The sequence below is a fragment of the Neofelis nebulosa genome, chromosome 6, assembly GCF_028018385.1.
Source record: "Neofelis nebulosa isolate mNeoNeb1 chromosome 6, mNeoNeb1.pri, whole genome shotgun sequence".
Taxonomy (NCBI): Eukaryota; Metazoa; Chordata; class Mammalia; order Carnivora; family Felidae; genus Neofelis; species Neofelis nebulosa.
Window position 1 is genome coordinate 48,803,230 of NC_080787.1, and position 15,987 is coordinate 48,819,216.

General features: G+C 36.0%; 1 protein-coding gene across 1 annotated transcript in view; it reads left to right on the top strand.

The window, feature by feature from the left end:
• The window catches only part of CD2AP (CD2 associated protein), a 140,353-nt gene extending 130,028 nt beyond the window's left edge, over positions 1-10,325 (top strand). The window contains exons 17-18 of the mRNA XM_058734192.1: positions 4,357-4,420; positions 8,830-10,325. Of these exons, the coding sequence (XP_058590175.1) occupies positions 4,357-4,420; positions 8,830-8,871 (106 nt within the window). The 3' untranslated portion in view covers positions 8,872-10,325. The remainder of the gene's footprint in view (positions 1-4,356; positions 4,421-8,829) is intronic.
• The last annotated feature ends 5,662 nt before the right edge of the window (positions 10,326-15,987 follow it).

Below are 15,987 nucleotides of genomic sequence, written 5' to 3' on the forward strand. Positions count from 1 at the left end.
AACCAATGGGTTGTGTTTAGGTGATTTCTAAGGCTGTTCTCTTAACTCTGAAACTTTTGGTAATGGCATATGATGAGATCCTAAGTGAAAGTTAGGGACCGTCTAGAGCCAAAATAAATGTAAAAGGTCGTCTCTGATAGCCCCCCTCTCTTCTTTTAACTAAAGAGAAAAAGGTTCAGAGAGATAAAGCTCTTTACCTAAGATTACACCGTTCTTAATTTTTTTTTTTTTAACGTTTTATTAATTTTTGAGACAGGGAGAGACAGAGCATGAACAGGGGAGGGTCAGAGAGAGGGAGACACAGAATCTGAAACAGGCTCCGGGCTCTGAGCTGTCAGCACAGAGCCCGACACGGGGCTTGAACTCACGGACCGCGAGATCATGACCCGAGCCGAAGTTGGCCGCTTAACCGACTGAGCCACCCAGGCGCCCCAAGATTACACAGTTCTTAAAAGGCAGAGCTACAACTCAAATCCATTTTCTGTTGGTTTAGAGAGATTTTCTATAACCATTATTATTTGAATTTTAAAACTTGTTAACATTTTAAACATAATTCTGCAAAGGACCAGTAGGTAAAACGAATCAGAGATCAGCTGATCTAACTGAACTGAGGCTGAGGGCTCAGGTTCTCTTCCCCTATCTCAGCTTCCCCTGTAGCCTCTAAAAGTATTTGATGGAATCTGAAATCTGGAATAAAAGTCATTGCCAGAGGGACGCCTGGGTGGCTCATTAAGTTGAGTGTCTGACTTCGGCTCAGGTCATGATCTCTTGGTTTGTGAGTTCGAGTCCCCCTGCATTAGGCTGTCTGCTCCCAGCACGGAGCCTGCTTCAGATCCTCTGTCTGCCCCCCCTCCGCCCCTCTCCTGCTCGTGTGTGTGCGCGCGCACGCGCGATGGCACCCTTTCTTTCTCTCTCTCTCTCAAAAATAAAATAAACATTAAAAAAAAAGTCATTGCCAGAAACCATGTTACCTCTGAGCTGAATTTACCATTTCTCCCTCAATTCTCATTTGCATTCGGTTGTTTATTAAAAACAATATTGAGATTAACAGTATGACGTATTTATAGTTGCAGAGCACTTTTACAAATGTCTCTTTAGGTAGAAACAAAAAAATTTACCTTGAATGACTACTTAAATAAATGTACTTATGTGTATATATATTAGAGAGAGTGTGTTTATAATTTGACACATGATGGGCCTTTTCTTGAATCCTTCAGTTTATCTGAGTCCTGCAGATTTTTTTCACAGATTCCACAATATACACAGTATAAATCGTAAGTTCATTCATCTAGTAAGTATTTATTGAATACCACCCATGTATGAGTTAGAGAACTCTCCTAATTTGTTGATTTTGGCATTTACATTTTTGATACCAAGTATGCTATTTTTAATGAACTAATAATTATGTTTACAAATTGCCTGTAGGGTTTTTTTAATGTTCGTTTATTTTTGAGAGAGAGAGAGGGAGGGAGGGAGGGAGGGAGGGAGACAGAATCCGAAACATGTTGGAAGCTTTGAGCTGTCAGCACAGAGAGACTGGGAGACCATGACCTGAGCCCAAGTCGGATGCTTAACTGACTAAGCCACCCAGGTGCCCTGCCTGTAGGTGTTCTTAAATTAGCTATTGGATGAATAAAATCTTTATGATTTATATATATTTTAAAATATATATATCAGATATTTTAGAAGTCTTTCCAAAGGGCAAATGTTTTCAAAGTCTTGTTTCCTCTGGGAAAATGAAATGGATAGCAGATTTTTTAATCTGAAAAATACAGGCATCACAGGATAATGGATAAATACATACTGGTATGTTGATACAACAAAATACTATACAGTGTACAGCAATAAAAAATAAATGGATTACGACTACCTATGTCAACATGTAATTAATCTGAAAAAGGTTGAGGGTGGAGAAGGCAAGTCAGAGAGCTACATGCTACAGTATTTACGTAAAGTTTGAAATCAAACAGTAAGTGTGTTGTTTCAAGATATATTCATATATGTGGTAAAATTAGAAAGAAAAGAAATAATAAATACTCTAAAATTTTTCCTATGAAGGAGAGGGGGAAGTGGATTTGAGGGACACTGAGTATCAGAGGTACTGATAATAATAACTTATTTCTTAAGCTGACTTGGAGTTCCAGGGTTTTTGTTTTATGATTATATCTTTATAGCTTACAAATACGTCCAGAGTCTTTATGCATTCAGTATTAGAATCTAAAATGTTTGGAACAAATCATTTAAAAAATTTAAATGATATTGACATGGAAAGATTGACAAATATATTAGTAATTTCTTTCTTTAGTTGAAAAGTTACAGAACAAGATACATAGTTTGATCTGTTCCTGTAAAAAGGAAACAATGTTACATAAAAAATTTATATTATAAAATGTGTTTTTATTTTTTTTTTTCAACGTTTTTTATTTATTTTTGGGACAGAGAGAGACAGAGCATGAACGGGGGAGGGGCAGAGAGAGAGAGGGAGACACAGAATCGGAAACAGGCTCCAGGCTCCCAGCCATCAGCCCAGAGCCCGACGCGGGGCTCGAACTCACGGACCGCGAGATCGTGACCTGGCTGAAGTCGGACGCTTAACCGACTGCGCCACCCAGGCGCCCCTAAAATGTGTTTTTAAAAAGAACAATAAAAATGTGAGAGTGGTATTAAATTATCAGATCAAAGAGCAAATAGAATGATGTAACGCTATTACAAATATAGATAAACAGCAGGATAAATATTTTAGGAATAGATCTTCATTTGGATATAAATTAAATGTATAATAAACTCAGAATAATAGAATAATTAGAAAAAGGAAGCATTATTTAATTTAGTGATAACATTTTGAAATACAAAGTTAATATTTTAGCACATTTTCTATCATATACCAAAATAAACTGTAGATAAATTTGAGTTAAATATTTAAAAAATTATAGTCAGCTGAAACAGTAGAAACTCTCAATATAGTTTTATAATCATTAAAACCACAGAAGAAACTAGTTCAAAACTATATAATTGAAAACTTCCTTTCTTATATATTCTTTCTTCCTTAGCATTTTCATGTGTTTCTGAAGCTCATATTTCTATAATACTCTTGAAGATCATTTTCAAGGGGCTCAAAATGTCTGTCCTTGTCCATACTTTTTGATTTAGAAATTTGATATATCTGGTATATTAATGATGTTAAATAAAATTCCTATTCTTTCCATCTCCCCAAAACCCAACTAAACAAAAAAACTTGGATATTTGAGTGTTAAGCAATAGTTATCAGAAATATGATAATTTTAGCAGCACGGAAGTATTTTTAAATACTTTGTGAAAAGACACAATATGGAGTATATACTTACAGCTGTGGAGGGAAAATGACTATAGAAAAAGAAGGAAACGGGGCGCCTGGGTGGCGCAGTCGGTTAAGCGTCCGACTTCAGCCAGGTCACAATCTCGCGGTCCGTGAGTTCGAGCCCCGCGTCAGGCTCTGGGCCGATGGCTCGGAGCCTGGAGCCTGTTTCCGATTCTGTGTCTCCCTCTCTCTCTGCCCCTCCCCCGTTCATGCTCTGTCTCTCTCTGTCCCAAAAATAAATAAATTAAAAAAAAAAAAACAAAAAACGTTGAAAAAGAAGGAAACACAGAAAAATGAAAACATGAGTTAAGGAGGAAGGATTGTTGGCTAATGTTTTTTTATTGGTTTGGTAATTTTAATGTAATGTTTCATTTGAAAAAATACAGAAAGAGAAATGTACAGGTAATCGTGTTGAATCATTTGCCTTGTACTGTGACATGTTTTGACATTACCAAATCACTTGGGTTTTGTCCAGCCTGGGAAATGCATGATAACTGAATATGGAAAACTGCTTCTAAAGGCCAGTTATTATTTCTTTATTTTATCATGAGCTGCTCTGTATTCACTTAAAAAAAATTGCTTTAGGGGCGCCTGGGTGGCGCAGTCGGTTAAGCGTCCGACTTCAGCCAGGTCACGATCTCGCGGTCCGTGAGTTCGAGCCCCGCGTCAGGCTCTGGGCTGCTGGCTCGGAGCCTGGAGCCTGTTTCCGATTCTGTGTCTCCCTCTCTCTCTGCCCCTCCCCCGTTCATGCTCTGTCTCTCTCTGTCCCAAAAATAAATAAAAAAAAAAAAAAAAAAAAAAAAAAAATTGCTTTATTGCAGATAGGTTTGCCATGGTATTGCTGAGCTTTTAAGTGTTGGGTTGAACCATTCCAACTAGAGAATTTGAAGTTTTTCTCAATCAGTGTGGCTATTTTCTTTAAAAAAGTTTCCCCCATGTTTTGGTCTGTCAGGTAACAGATCCTGTTAGTCAAATATATTGTTTAAATGAAAGACTTAACAGTAATAAATTGTTTTTAGGAAAGAACTGGAAAAACTACGAAAGGATTTGGAAGAAGAGAAGACAATGAGAAGTAATCTAGAGGTAATTCATTTCTCCTAACATTGAGATAGTAGTCAGCATAAATAAACTAGTCAGCATAAATCACCATCCCAGCTAGGTGATTGATTTCACTACAAATTATGCTTTCTTAAGTTGGACACTCCCTGCTGCTTGATAGCCACTTAATTAATCTCTTGTTGACTCCCTGTCACATTCCGTTCATTCATTCAGCAAATACTTTTGAGCACTAACTCTCTTAGGCAGTGCATGAGGCATAAGGTATATATATTCTTAAATAAAACAAACATGATTCTTGCCTCGTAAGTGTGTAGTTCTAGATCTTTTGAACTCAACATTGCTTTCTTGAGCTATTTCTCTCTTTTTTACACAGTTACCTTTTTTTCCCCTTTCTTTTCTTTCTTTTTAAATGTTTCCATTTTTATTTTTTGCCTGGAGGCAAGGGTGGAGGGGGGTAGGTGTGATAATGGGATGGCTCTAGATTTGTTGACTTTGATTTCTTCACTGAGAGTTTACTTCATAACCATCATGTTACCATCTTCACTCTGTGCTGATGACCGACAATTTCATTTATTTTATCTTAACTTTTTTTCCATCCTCACTGACTTTGGTCTTCATTTGTATACTTCTTTTCTGCATATTTCAAAGAAAGCCTATTCTGCCTTTTTTCAAAGGCTCTTCCCATTCTGTATTTAAGTATTTCACACGCTTCCCTGTTTTTACCCGTTTCTCTTGTTTGTGAAACAGAACATGGGACTTGCTAAGAAAAACTTGAGCTCCTCTTCTGACTTACAGTTGTGACTTTCAGGTCTAAACTATGTGTCAGGTTGGCACCTTCTGTACATTATTAATGGACACACATATCAACTTGTAAGGATTATTGTTCCTGTTTTAAGGATGAGGAAACTAGGGTTTAGAGTGATTTAAGTCAGCAGTGGAGCTGAAATCTTTAAAAGAAACAGCCAGACTTCGGAAACTTTGCCTTTAGGGATTAAGTTATACTGTTTGAACTTGAGTTATACTGTTTAACCTCCTTTTAGTTTTAGTTGTTAATACATGTGAAGGTATTTGGCAGATTACCAAACTCCATTTTTACTCTCATATTGGACATACCCATTTTATTGGCACTTTCCCTTTTCCTATGAAAATATTCTATTTTTCCCCTTTTCCAAAAAAACAAAAGCCCCCTTTCAGGTCCAGCTGCCCTCTTGATCTACTGTAGTTCTCACTTTTCGTTTGAAGTTCATTTATTGCAAAACAGAAACAACCAAGGTAAAATGTTCCTTCAGAACTGCCTCCGGCCCTCCTTTCTGTATCTGCTCTCTTTTCCTACCTGTGCCCACAGAGTATCTATTGTGATTAGCTCTGTGCCTCTCCCTTCTGAATCTAATTCATCTTTTCCCACCTTCTGTCCTGTTTACAGCTGCTAGTCTCCCTGGATGTTCCACTGTGAACTTAGAACTCTCATGTCCCCTTTGACACTCATCATCTTCTGATTTTCTGTTTCTGTTGATGGTTTCATTGACTTTCAAGTCTTGAGACATGGTACTTCCATTCTAAAGCCATTCCCGGGGCGCCTGGGTGGCTCAGTCGGTTAAGCGTCCGACTTCGGCTCAGGTCACGATCTCGCGGTCTTCGAGTTCGAGCCCCGCGTCGGGCTCTGGGCTGATGGCTCAGAGCCTGGAGCCTGCTTCTGATTCTGTGTTTCCGTCTCTCTCTGCCCCTCCCCCGTTCATGCTGTGTCTCTCTCTGTCTCAAAAGTAAATAAACGTTAAAAAAATTAAAAAAAAAAAAAAATCCATTCCCATTCAGGCCTGCTAGCTTGACTCCCTCACCTTTATCTCTTTGTTTCTAGTGTTTGTCTTTTTCCCTTGCTCTTTATCTTCTCTTTAGCTGTTTAAGTTTCTCTCATTCTTATCTCAAATTAATCTTTCTTGCTCCGTACTTTGAAGAACTTTCTGTTACTTGGTGAATGAAATTCAGACTTCTCAACTTAGCATATGAGGTCTTTTATATCCTGGTCCTAGTTTATCTTTCTTTTCTTGTTCGCTGATTGATCTTAGTTGCCCCTCACAGTTAATTTGTCTGAATTTTTGCTCTTATTGTATTTTCTTGGATTTTCCTTTTGTGTCATCTTTTCATGCATAAGTTCTACAGATTCTCAAAGCTCCCCAACAACAGTCACCTTCATTAGTTAGTACCAGTCATCCTCTGATTCAAAGTAATTTTGTCTTTTTCCACATTCATGTTCTTTAGTTCTTTTAGTTCTTTAGTTCTTTATTTAGTTCTTTAGTTTTAAATACGTAATAATTTTGCATCTTATCACTGTGACATTAAGGACTTATTTTGCCCATCTTGTAGACTGTAAGACTGTTCCAGGGAGATCTCTGTTTCATCTTTGTCCATAGCTCTGAGCACAGTGCTTTACGCATATTAGATAGCTAATAAATTTTTTCAAATTAAAGAATACATATTAAAAATGTCTTAAATTCCCAGTAATTGCCAGTGTGTAACATAGTAGAAATTCAAAAATAATAAGAAGTTTCTTGAGGCACCTGGGTGGCTCAGTTGGTTAAACGTCTGACTCTTGATTTCAGCTCAGGTCATGATCTCACGGTTGTGCGATTTGAGCCCTCACATCGAGCTCTGCACTGATCATGGAGCCTGCTTAGGGTTCTCTGTCTCCTTTTCTCTCTGCCCATCCACCCCCCCCCCCCCCCCCACTCCCCGCACTTTTTCTTTCTCGCAAAATAACACATTTAAAAAAAAGTTTCTTGATTTTTATTCCTCATTTTTCCTACATACACATATGTATTTCCTACATACACAAATATTTCCTGCATACATACATGAAAATAAGGTAACAAGGTAAGCAAGAGGAAACTAATACAGTGTTAAATTTGTATATATGATTTCATTTGTCATAAAAATCATGAAAAGAGTCCAATGAAATATTTCTTTTTTGAAGACTTTGATTCGAATTTTAAGCAAAATCAGCTGTTACTTAGCCTCACACTGATTTGTGTTATAATTTTTTTTTTCCTAATGGGGAAAGTTTGACTCTTGTATTTATAAAAGCACACTTAATAAGACATTAGAGTTTTAAGATCATACCTTTAGAGGAGAAATTATATTTCCCAAAGATTAAAAGTAGTACTTTGAACTCTGAAGTTAACATATGGTATTAAATTATCCTGAGGGATGATAAAAAAACTAAAGGTGAACAAGGAACATAAGTGCTACAAGAGAAACTCTAGCAATAAAAATACCTGCTTGAGGGGCGTCTGGGTGGCTCAGTCAGTTAAGCATCCGACTTTGGCTCAGGTCTTGATCTCATGGTTCATGAGTTCGAGCCCCGCGTCAGGTTCTGTGCTGACAGTTCAGAGCCTGGAACAAACTAACAAACCATTCTTGAGTAGTTAGAATCCCTTAGGAGATTGTGAACATATGAAAATCATACATTTTGACCGTGACAAAATGTTTATCATTTAATAATAAAGTATTTGTCAGAGGTTAGCCATAGAATGTGTTATTTGTATGCAATGTTGTGGACAGGGATAATGCTATCTAGAGAAGGTAAGGCCTAAATATTCTTGCATGCAGTGAAAGGTCAGAGATCATCAGCACCTTATGTAATTGGGAGGATTAGAAAATTGTAGGTGTCAGAGTCTGAGACCCTATCTATACAAGTTCCATACCACTTGCTAGTGTGGAGCTGTTGGCATGGTATTGAATCTTGTGCTCAACTCTGTTAGCTGTTATGTGTCAGAATTAAATAATTCTGTTCTCAGTTGTGAACATGTAATGAATTTTCCTAATTCTCTTAAGTTTCTTAAATTGTGAATTTCAGTTAAGTGAAGGATGTCTTCTGCCTATAGGTGAAAATATTTCCAACACATTGACTGAATCTTAGGTATATTCCTGTGTTTTAAATAATAATTTAATCTAGAACGTACTGTTTATAGATAAGGAAATTGAGAACAAGTGAGGTTAGTGATTTACCAATATCACATGGGTAGTAAGTGATAAACATAGAACTAAATTGGTCCTTTATTATTATTTTTGTAGTTCTATATGGCCCCACTTTGTTTAATTACAGGTACTTGTACATTTCTTAATTTGGTTTCAAGGATTCTCTTGTTCTTTGGAGGGTTAATTTTCTTACAGTTCTTTCAGAGACTCACGTTACTTAATATTGTTCTGGCTGAAACAACTGTAGTTACTTTTTGGTGTTTCCTGCCATTTAGGAACTTGCACTGTGATGTGACCTTCTATTAAACTTGTTCTATACTGATTACACCATTAGGAATTGGATCTTAGAATGGAAATCAAAATCTGGAGGCTTGAAAGTATGATTGAATCTTAATGACAGAATACAGTAAAGTTTACTAAAGATATGTTATCTATTATCAACTTAACATTTTGTATTTTAGGTGGAAATAGAGAAGCTGAAAAAAGCAGTCCTGTCTTCTTGAAATGGCATGGGCCCATGTTCTTAATGTTCCAGGGATTCAGAAGCAACACTATGAACTTCACCTGACTTGTTACTTAAAAATAACTAATGCTGATATCCTGATAAATATGAGTATTTGAACTATAATCTGTAGAAAAGTAGGGAGAGGGTGGATTTTTTTTATATATATTTTGTTTTGCCAATATGAAAAAAAAGAGGCCTTAATTCTTATGTGCTGGAATTGCAAACTTTTTTTTTTTTTTAGTTTGCTTGAAAATACTACTGAATCTGTATAAAAAGGAAAGTTCACAATCGTTTTTTTATTGAAACTTGTAGTATTATTTTTAAAGAGATCTATACTATAAATATGGGGATATCTTTACAAATAATCTGTAAAATATACTATTTGAGAGGGACAAATTAGCTTTATAGTAACTATAGCCACTACTTTTCCCATAATATGTAAGGGATATAAACTTTGTATATATATTTTTTTTACTTTTAGCTTCTTACCCAGGATACACTGTTGTGCCTGTTTGTTTGCAGTGCTGTTTATACTCTGGGTGATGAAATAGGAGTTTCCTAGCTATAAACCAGATTACTCACCCATGCATATAGTAATAACTAATGAAATAATCAAAATAATTTCAACTTTTAGAATATTTTATATTGCTTGCACTATAGGATTCATAAAAGGAATTTAGTTAAAATGTATTGGATTGTTAACTATATTTGGCAAAATATGAGCTATATTTTAAAAAATCATTAGGTCTAAGGAACTAAAAATGTCAATTTAACCCTTAACTTGTGCCTAGAAACTACAGCACATATAATATGCAAACACCAGCCTTACTGCTGTACTTTCCTGCTTATTTTACAGGCTCAGATATTACTCATTTCATGATCTTGTGATTTACTTCTTCATGCTCCTCCCTCTGATTTTTAATACTGATAACACAAGGAGAACAAAACTAAGAACATTCAGAACTTCAGTGTGAGGTTTCATACTTTGACAAATTGTCATCATGTAAATGCTCAGGTTTTACAATGTGTAATTTACCTAAAAGACCAAACTAACTGGTGGAGATAGTTTAGGCTGTCATTTATAAAGGTACCAACTTTATAAAGAGTGTTAATATATTATTATTATATTAAGCTGTAGCAGTACAGCTTATTTAAAACCAAATGTAGTTGACCATATTCAAAATGCATTTTGAATGCAAGATGGATGAATTGGTAGTTTCTTCAGAGTCACTTATGAACAGCTGAATGTTTTAAAATGTTACGTCTGTAGGTAATAGGTCTTAAAATATGTGGGTTCATATTAAAAATAGAAAAATTGACTTTTCATTTGCAAAACAAATTGATTTTCAGCTTTATTACACAACAAACACTTTGAGATTTTGAATACCACCTATCATGCTTCCATTTTGTGTTATTTTAAACCACCAAACCAAGATTTTCCCTTTAAGTTTTTTTTTTTTTTTTTTTTTTTTAATTTTTTTTTCAACTTTTTAATTTATTTTTGGGACAGAGAGAGAGACATAGCATGAACGGGGAAGGGTCAGAGAGAGAGGGAGACACAGAATCTGAAACGAGCTCCAGGCTCTGGGCCATCAGCCCAGCCCAGAGCCTGACACGGGGCTCGAACTCACGGACCGCGAGATCGTGACCTGGCTGAAGTCGGACGCTTAACCGACTGCGCCACCCAGGCGCCCCTTTAAGTTTTAATTTTATATACTGAAATCTTGTGTTAAATGAAATTTTGCCTTGTTGTCTCATATGAAAGAAAACTGAAGTAGAAAATAATAGAAATTCCAGTAATTACTTAATGTTAAATTCACAACTTACATTAGTGCTTTTGGGGAAACCTGATTGTGCATTGATTGTTCATTGAGTATGTACATTTTAACTCTTTGAAGTCCTTGGGCTTTTCTGATGCGGTCACTACTGAACAAAATTGTTTACTCCTGTTCTAATGTCTTTAAATGACTTGTCAAATGAATGATTTCCTTCTTGCTAAAAAATTAGATTTTATTTTCTTTTAATGAAAGTCCTTAGGTAGAAATAAAAACATTGTATCCTAGAAATCATTCTCCAGCTTTCTGACTGGAAAATCTATTAAGTGACCCCTCCTCACCCTAATAATGGGCTGAAGGAAGTTTCCAGTAGATTTCAGGTCACCCTTAAAGCTTTTCTTGGTCATTTTCTCACTAGTGCATAAAATGAAGATGGTCATGAATGCCGAAATACATTTAGAGTATTTGCTTTGTATACTCCTCAGTCAGAATAGAAAATTAAAATACTGTGTCTCTTTTAGAAAATTATTGTGTCTCTATTTTATTGCCATTGACCAAATAGTAAAGAAAAGAAAGCCAAACTCAAAGGGAAAAAATGATTACTTCAGTCTAGCAATTTACCAGTGTTTGCTCTTGTTATGGGGATTTTAGTATTTTTATTCATAAAGTTCATATCACAAAATGGTATGTAATGATAATAGCCTTTATTTGGCAATAAATCATTGTTTTTCCTGAGTATAAATGACAGACTAGAGATAAACAGCATGGAGTCTGTCATTGCCAAATTATTAGTGAATGTATTTTTCAGGTTTGCTATTTGAAGCGCATAATACTACTAATTTTCCTACTTGTATTTCAATATTAGGAGTATTGTGTGTGTGTGTGCTTGTGTGTGACCACTAAACTTTAGTGGTTTGGTCTTACTATAAAGCTGTTACCTCTTCACAGAATTTAAGTCTGAAGATAGGAAGAGAGAATGGGCCTCATCGAACAGAGGGTTCTCTTTTTTATGCTTCTTACTGTGATCACAGAAAAAAAAAAAACCCAAGTGCTCTCTTGATTTGTTGGTAAATGTTTTATGCTTGCATTTAAACTTGAAATGTATGAACAGAATGAGACAATCAGTTAAAATCAGAAATGAGAAGCGTTAAAAATGTAATGGCCTTGTTTTGCTGTAGCAATAAAATGACCAAGTGCAATGACTTGATTTAATAAAATCATCTTTTAAAAGTTGCTGCTATGAATATTTTTAGCCATAAAATTTTACCCTTGTTTTAGCCTGACTTGCCTTCAGTAACTATAATGTAATGCAGTTGGTGTTGTGGTATTCTAACATTCCAAAAAAATAAAAATAATATATATGTGGGGAAACTCAAAGTAGTATACTTCACTGACTTGTTTACAGGTGCTGTAAAAAAGCATGCTACTCCCTCAAAGAGAAAGACAATAAAGAATAGTATTGCCAGTTGTGTCGGTCTTTTTTGGTTATTTTTCATTAACATCAGCATATGTTTATTGCACAATATGATGGAAATTCTATTAGGTTGAGCTTTCCAATACAAGAAACCATGCAAATGGTAAAATGGAAGCATTAGAAGTTCTGGACCTATTTGACTTTTACTGAATCTTTGTGGTTCTGTTTTTCCCCTGAAACTGTGAGATAGTAATTTCTACCTCACAGGTTTATTGGGAAAATTTGAAATGATTTATCTAAAGTATGTTAGAGAATACTTGGCATTGAGTAGATTTAAAAAAAAAAAAAAGTGGAAGCTTGTATTGTACTCTTCTCAACAGCATTTAACAGTGATATGTATGATGAAAATTAGACAGCTAAGATTAAAAGAAAGGAGGCATAGTACTTACCCATCCTCTGCTGTTTTGGAGTCCAGCATCCCTTTTTCTTGGGGAAAGATAACTCCTTACATTTGCATTATATTGAAATGAAACTGCTCCCATCCTACAGATTCTGCCTTCCTGACCACCAGGGAGGTGATTGACCCAAGGGAGAGTACTTTGCCCAAATTGAATTACTGACTCATAGACAGATTTTTAAAATTCGGATTTTTTTTTTTTTTTTTTTGAAACAAGAAGCACTGCTCTCTTATCTGGAAAAAGCTGATTTGAAAGAACAAATCTTAATAGACCATAAAGAGAAAGAAACAATCCAGAAGGATTTTAAAGCATTCTAGTCCCAGCTATCCATCCACTGCTGGATTCCTTAAGCATAAATTTGCTCATAAATGATTTTGGTCTTCTGAACTCATAACTGGAAGTCCTGGTAAAAATAAAAAAAGAAGAGTCCTGAAGACATCAAGGCCGATGTCCTCTTGCTGAAAATACACCACGCACATGACTCTAGCTTTTTAGAATCCGCTGGAAGATTTGAATCCTCGAAAAGGAATAAGACACCACGATGAAGTCCTATAGAAAAAAACTGTGGCAAGTCATTTCAGTTAAAATTTTAGTTTGAAAATTACATGCTTCTTACTGGCCTTTATAAACACTGGGTATAAATTAAGCTTTACAAGCACAGGATGATGAAGTTTTGGATTACAGAATTTTATTTTTTTTTTAATTTTTTGGATAATAGAATTTTTGTATTTGAAGGGGTTGGACAATCTGATGCCTGTGCATATGGTTTTATATGAAGACACAATTGCACATTTAGTCTTATTCTAGGAAATAAATGCAGAGAGCAGTTTAGTTTAACTGAAATGGATCTATTTGGTGTTATTACTTGCCAATTAAGATTTAGAGAGTAGACTGGGCCTTGATGTTAAAATTTGTTTTTGAATCCTAACCACTATTCCTTTTCTTTTGTGACTAACACCTTTATTGTGAATATGCTTGTTGTATATAGGAAAATAAATTTAGAAATAGGTACCAATATTTTTTGTATAGAGCCAATAATCTTTTCTATCACAGAAGGTGTTGTGGTTTTCATTTTGCAACTATTGGGTGGTATTCTTTCCTATCGAATTACAAGTGGTTTTTATTAGCCACATTTCAGTTCCTAAAAAAGATGTGTGAATAAAGTCATTAAAAGTAAAACTCATTTTTTAAGTATACTGAGTAACTTAAGTCTTCAATAAGGAACTCACTTTTTAACATTTCATGGTATATAATGTATTTTTAGTAATATTCCTCAAACATTAACTGAACAGAATGCAAATACAATATATGACAGAGTAATGACATTTTTATTCATCTCCCTTGAAACTGAAAACAAGTAGGTTGAAAATTAGATTTAATAGATTAAAAAAGAGATGTAAAATAAGTCACTCTCCAATAAGGAAACCATCACAATTTATAATAAATTACCTCCCAGGGGTGCCTGGGACTTAAGCAGCTGACTTTGGCTCAGGTCATGATCTTGCAGTTCAAGAGTTCCAGCCCCACATGGGGCTCTGTGCTGACAGCTCAGAGCCTGGAGCCTGCTTTAGATTCTGTGTCCCCCTCCCCAACTTGCTGTCTCTGTCTCTGTCTCTCCCAAACAATAAAAATAAACAGAAAACAAAAACAAAAAACCTCCCAAATGGTTTGAGATTTGAAAAAGGAGGAGGAACAGCGTGAAATCTGACATACATAAGCCTCCACAGATCTTGTGTCCCGACGCAGATTCCTCTGAAATATTTATCTGATTATCTTAGGCCCAAATCCGATACAGCAGAATGGCAGCGGAAAGAAGCCAACTAACTACAACTATTAATTTGAAGGCTGAAAACCAGGGGGAGGGAGACGTGCTCTTAGGAAAGAAAACAGCCCTGATGAGAGGGTGTTTTACGTAACAGACCGGAATTAACAGACCGGAATTAACGTTGTGGTTCTCTCCCTTGCGCTCCTCCCGGTGCTAGTCAGCAAGTCCCTGACGCCATTCAAAGGTGAGTAATCAGACACACCACACACAAGTGCCTTTTTAGATGCATGTGCTATATTCAAATGTGTAAAACAAATGGTCCTAAAACACAGGCTTGATCCTGCAAGTAGAAATCCCGGTGTCCCAGGGAGAAAATGGAGTAAGTTGGAGAACAACAAGACCCATTTTTGTTGTTCTGGAACTTTAGGATAATGAATATTGACCCAAAAAGAAATCAATATTTTTAACTGGCTAATCATACCATAAATAAATAGGATATGTAATTAAAGCTCTACCACTAAGAAAGGCAGCAAAGCCAAAGTGAAATCATAGCTGTTTTAACTGCTTTAAATTACAGCTTTAGAAAATGGAAAATTCCTCAATTCATTTTATTAATCCAGCATAACTTTAAGCCTGATTACCATGACCAATCTCACTTGGAAAGATTCGGTATCAGGTAATGTATCAATCTTCATGCATTGTATGAAGTGAGTGAAAAGGGCAAGGATCATGCTGACAGGGCAGGGCCAAGCATTTACTGGGAGTGTGGCTGCAGAGAATATGGCCGTTAGATACCACTGCCTTGATTCACGGAAACAGCAACAGTTCTACCCACGATAGCATTCATACCATCAGTGCAGATGTCAACAGCGAAAAAAGCAACTAGCATTTTAGTATTATTTTGAAAGTTCTGACCTCCTGGACCACACTTTAAGTACTGCTGACCTAAAATTACCTGGTGTTGTCCCTGGCCTCTGGTACTTCATCAGTAAGTGTTTAGTGGATGAATCGATAAATGAATGACAAAGAGGATGTGGCCTCTCTTCTCTCCCCATGTCTTTCCCCTCTCCTGCCTTTTCTGTCTTTGACTATTCAAGGATTCAAGTTGAAATAGCTTCTCAGGACTAACCACTATCATGCCAATTGATACAAAATAGCCATGCTTCCAAGGCTTGTCCGCACTGGGCTCTTGAAATGCTTTTAACACATTTTGTACTTGGCTTTTGGTGGTCCGTTTAACACCCTAAGGGTAATAGCAAACTTATCTTTACTATAAAAATAGGCATCATGTCAAATACTAATAGCTAATGTTTGTGTTGTGCTTACCATGTTCCAAGCACTGTTGCAAGTGACATCTTTACCTATCTATCTCAACAATTTTATGTGATAGGTACTATTATCCTTCACAAATGAGGAAAACAGGCTTGAGAGGTTAAGCAACTTGGCCAAGGGTGCTCAGTTAACAAGGGATGGAGGTAAACCCAGACAGGTTTCGAAGCCTGTGCTCTTGACGGTGTGTTAGCCCTACATAGATAATGTATAGGAAGGAAGGAGCCTGAATTGAGAAATTCTATTTTTAGTTCATTCTTTGTAATCCTTTGAGTATCAAATTTTTCAATCAGACTATGATCCCATAGTCCGTTTAGATTTCTCTGTGTGACACGGTAACACATAAGATTATAGGGAAGATTCTTGGTTTCTT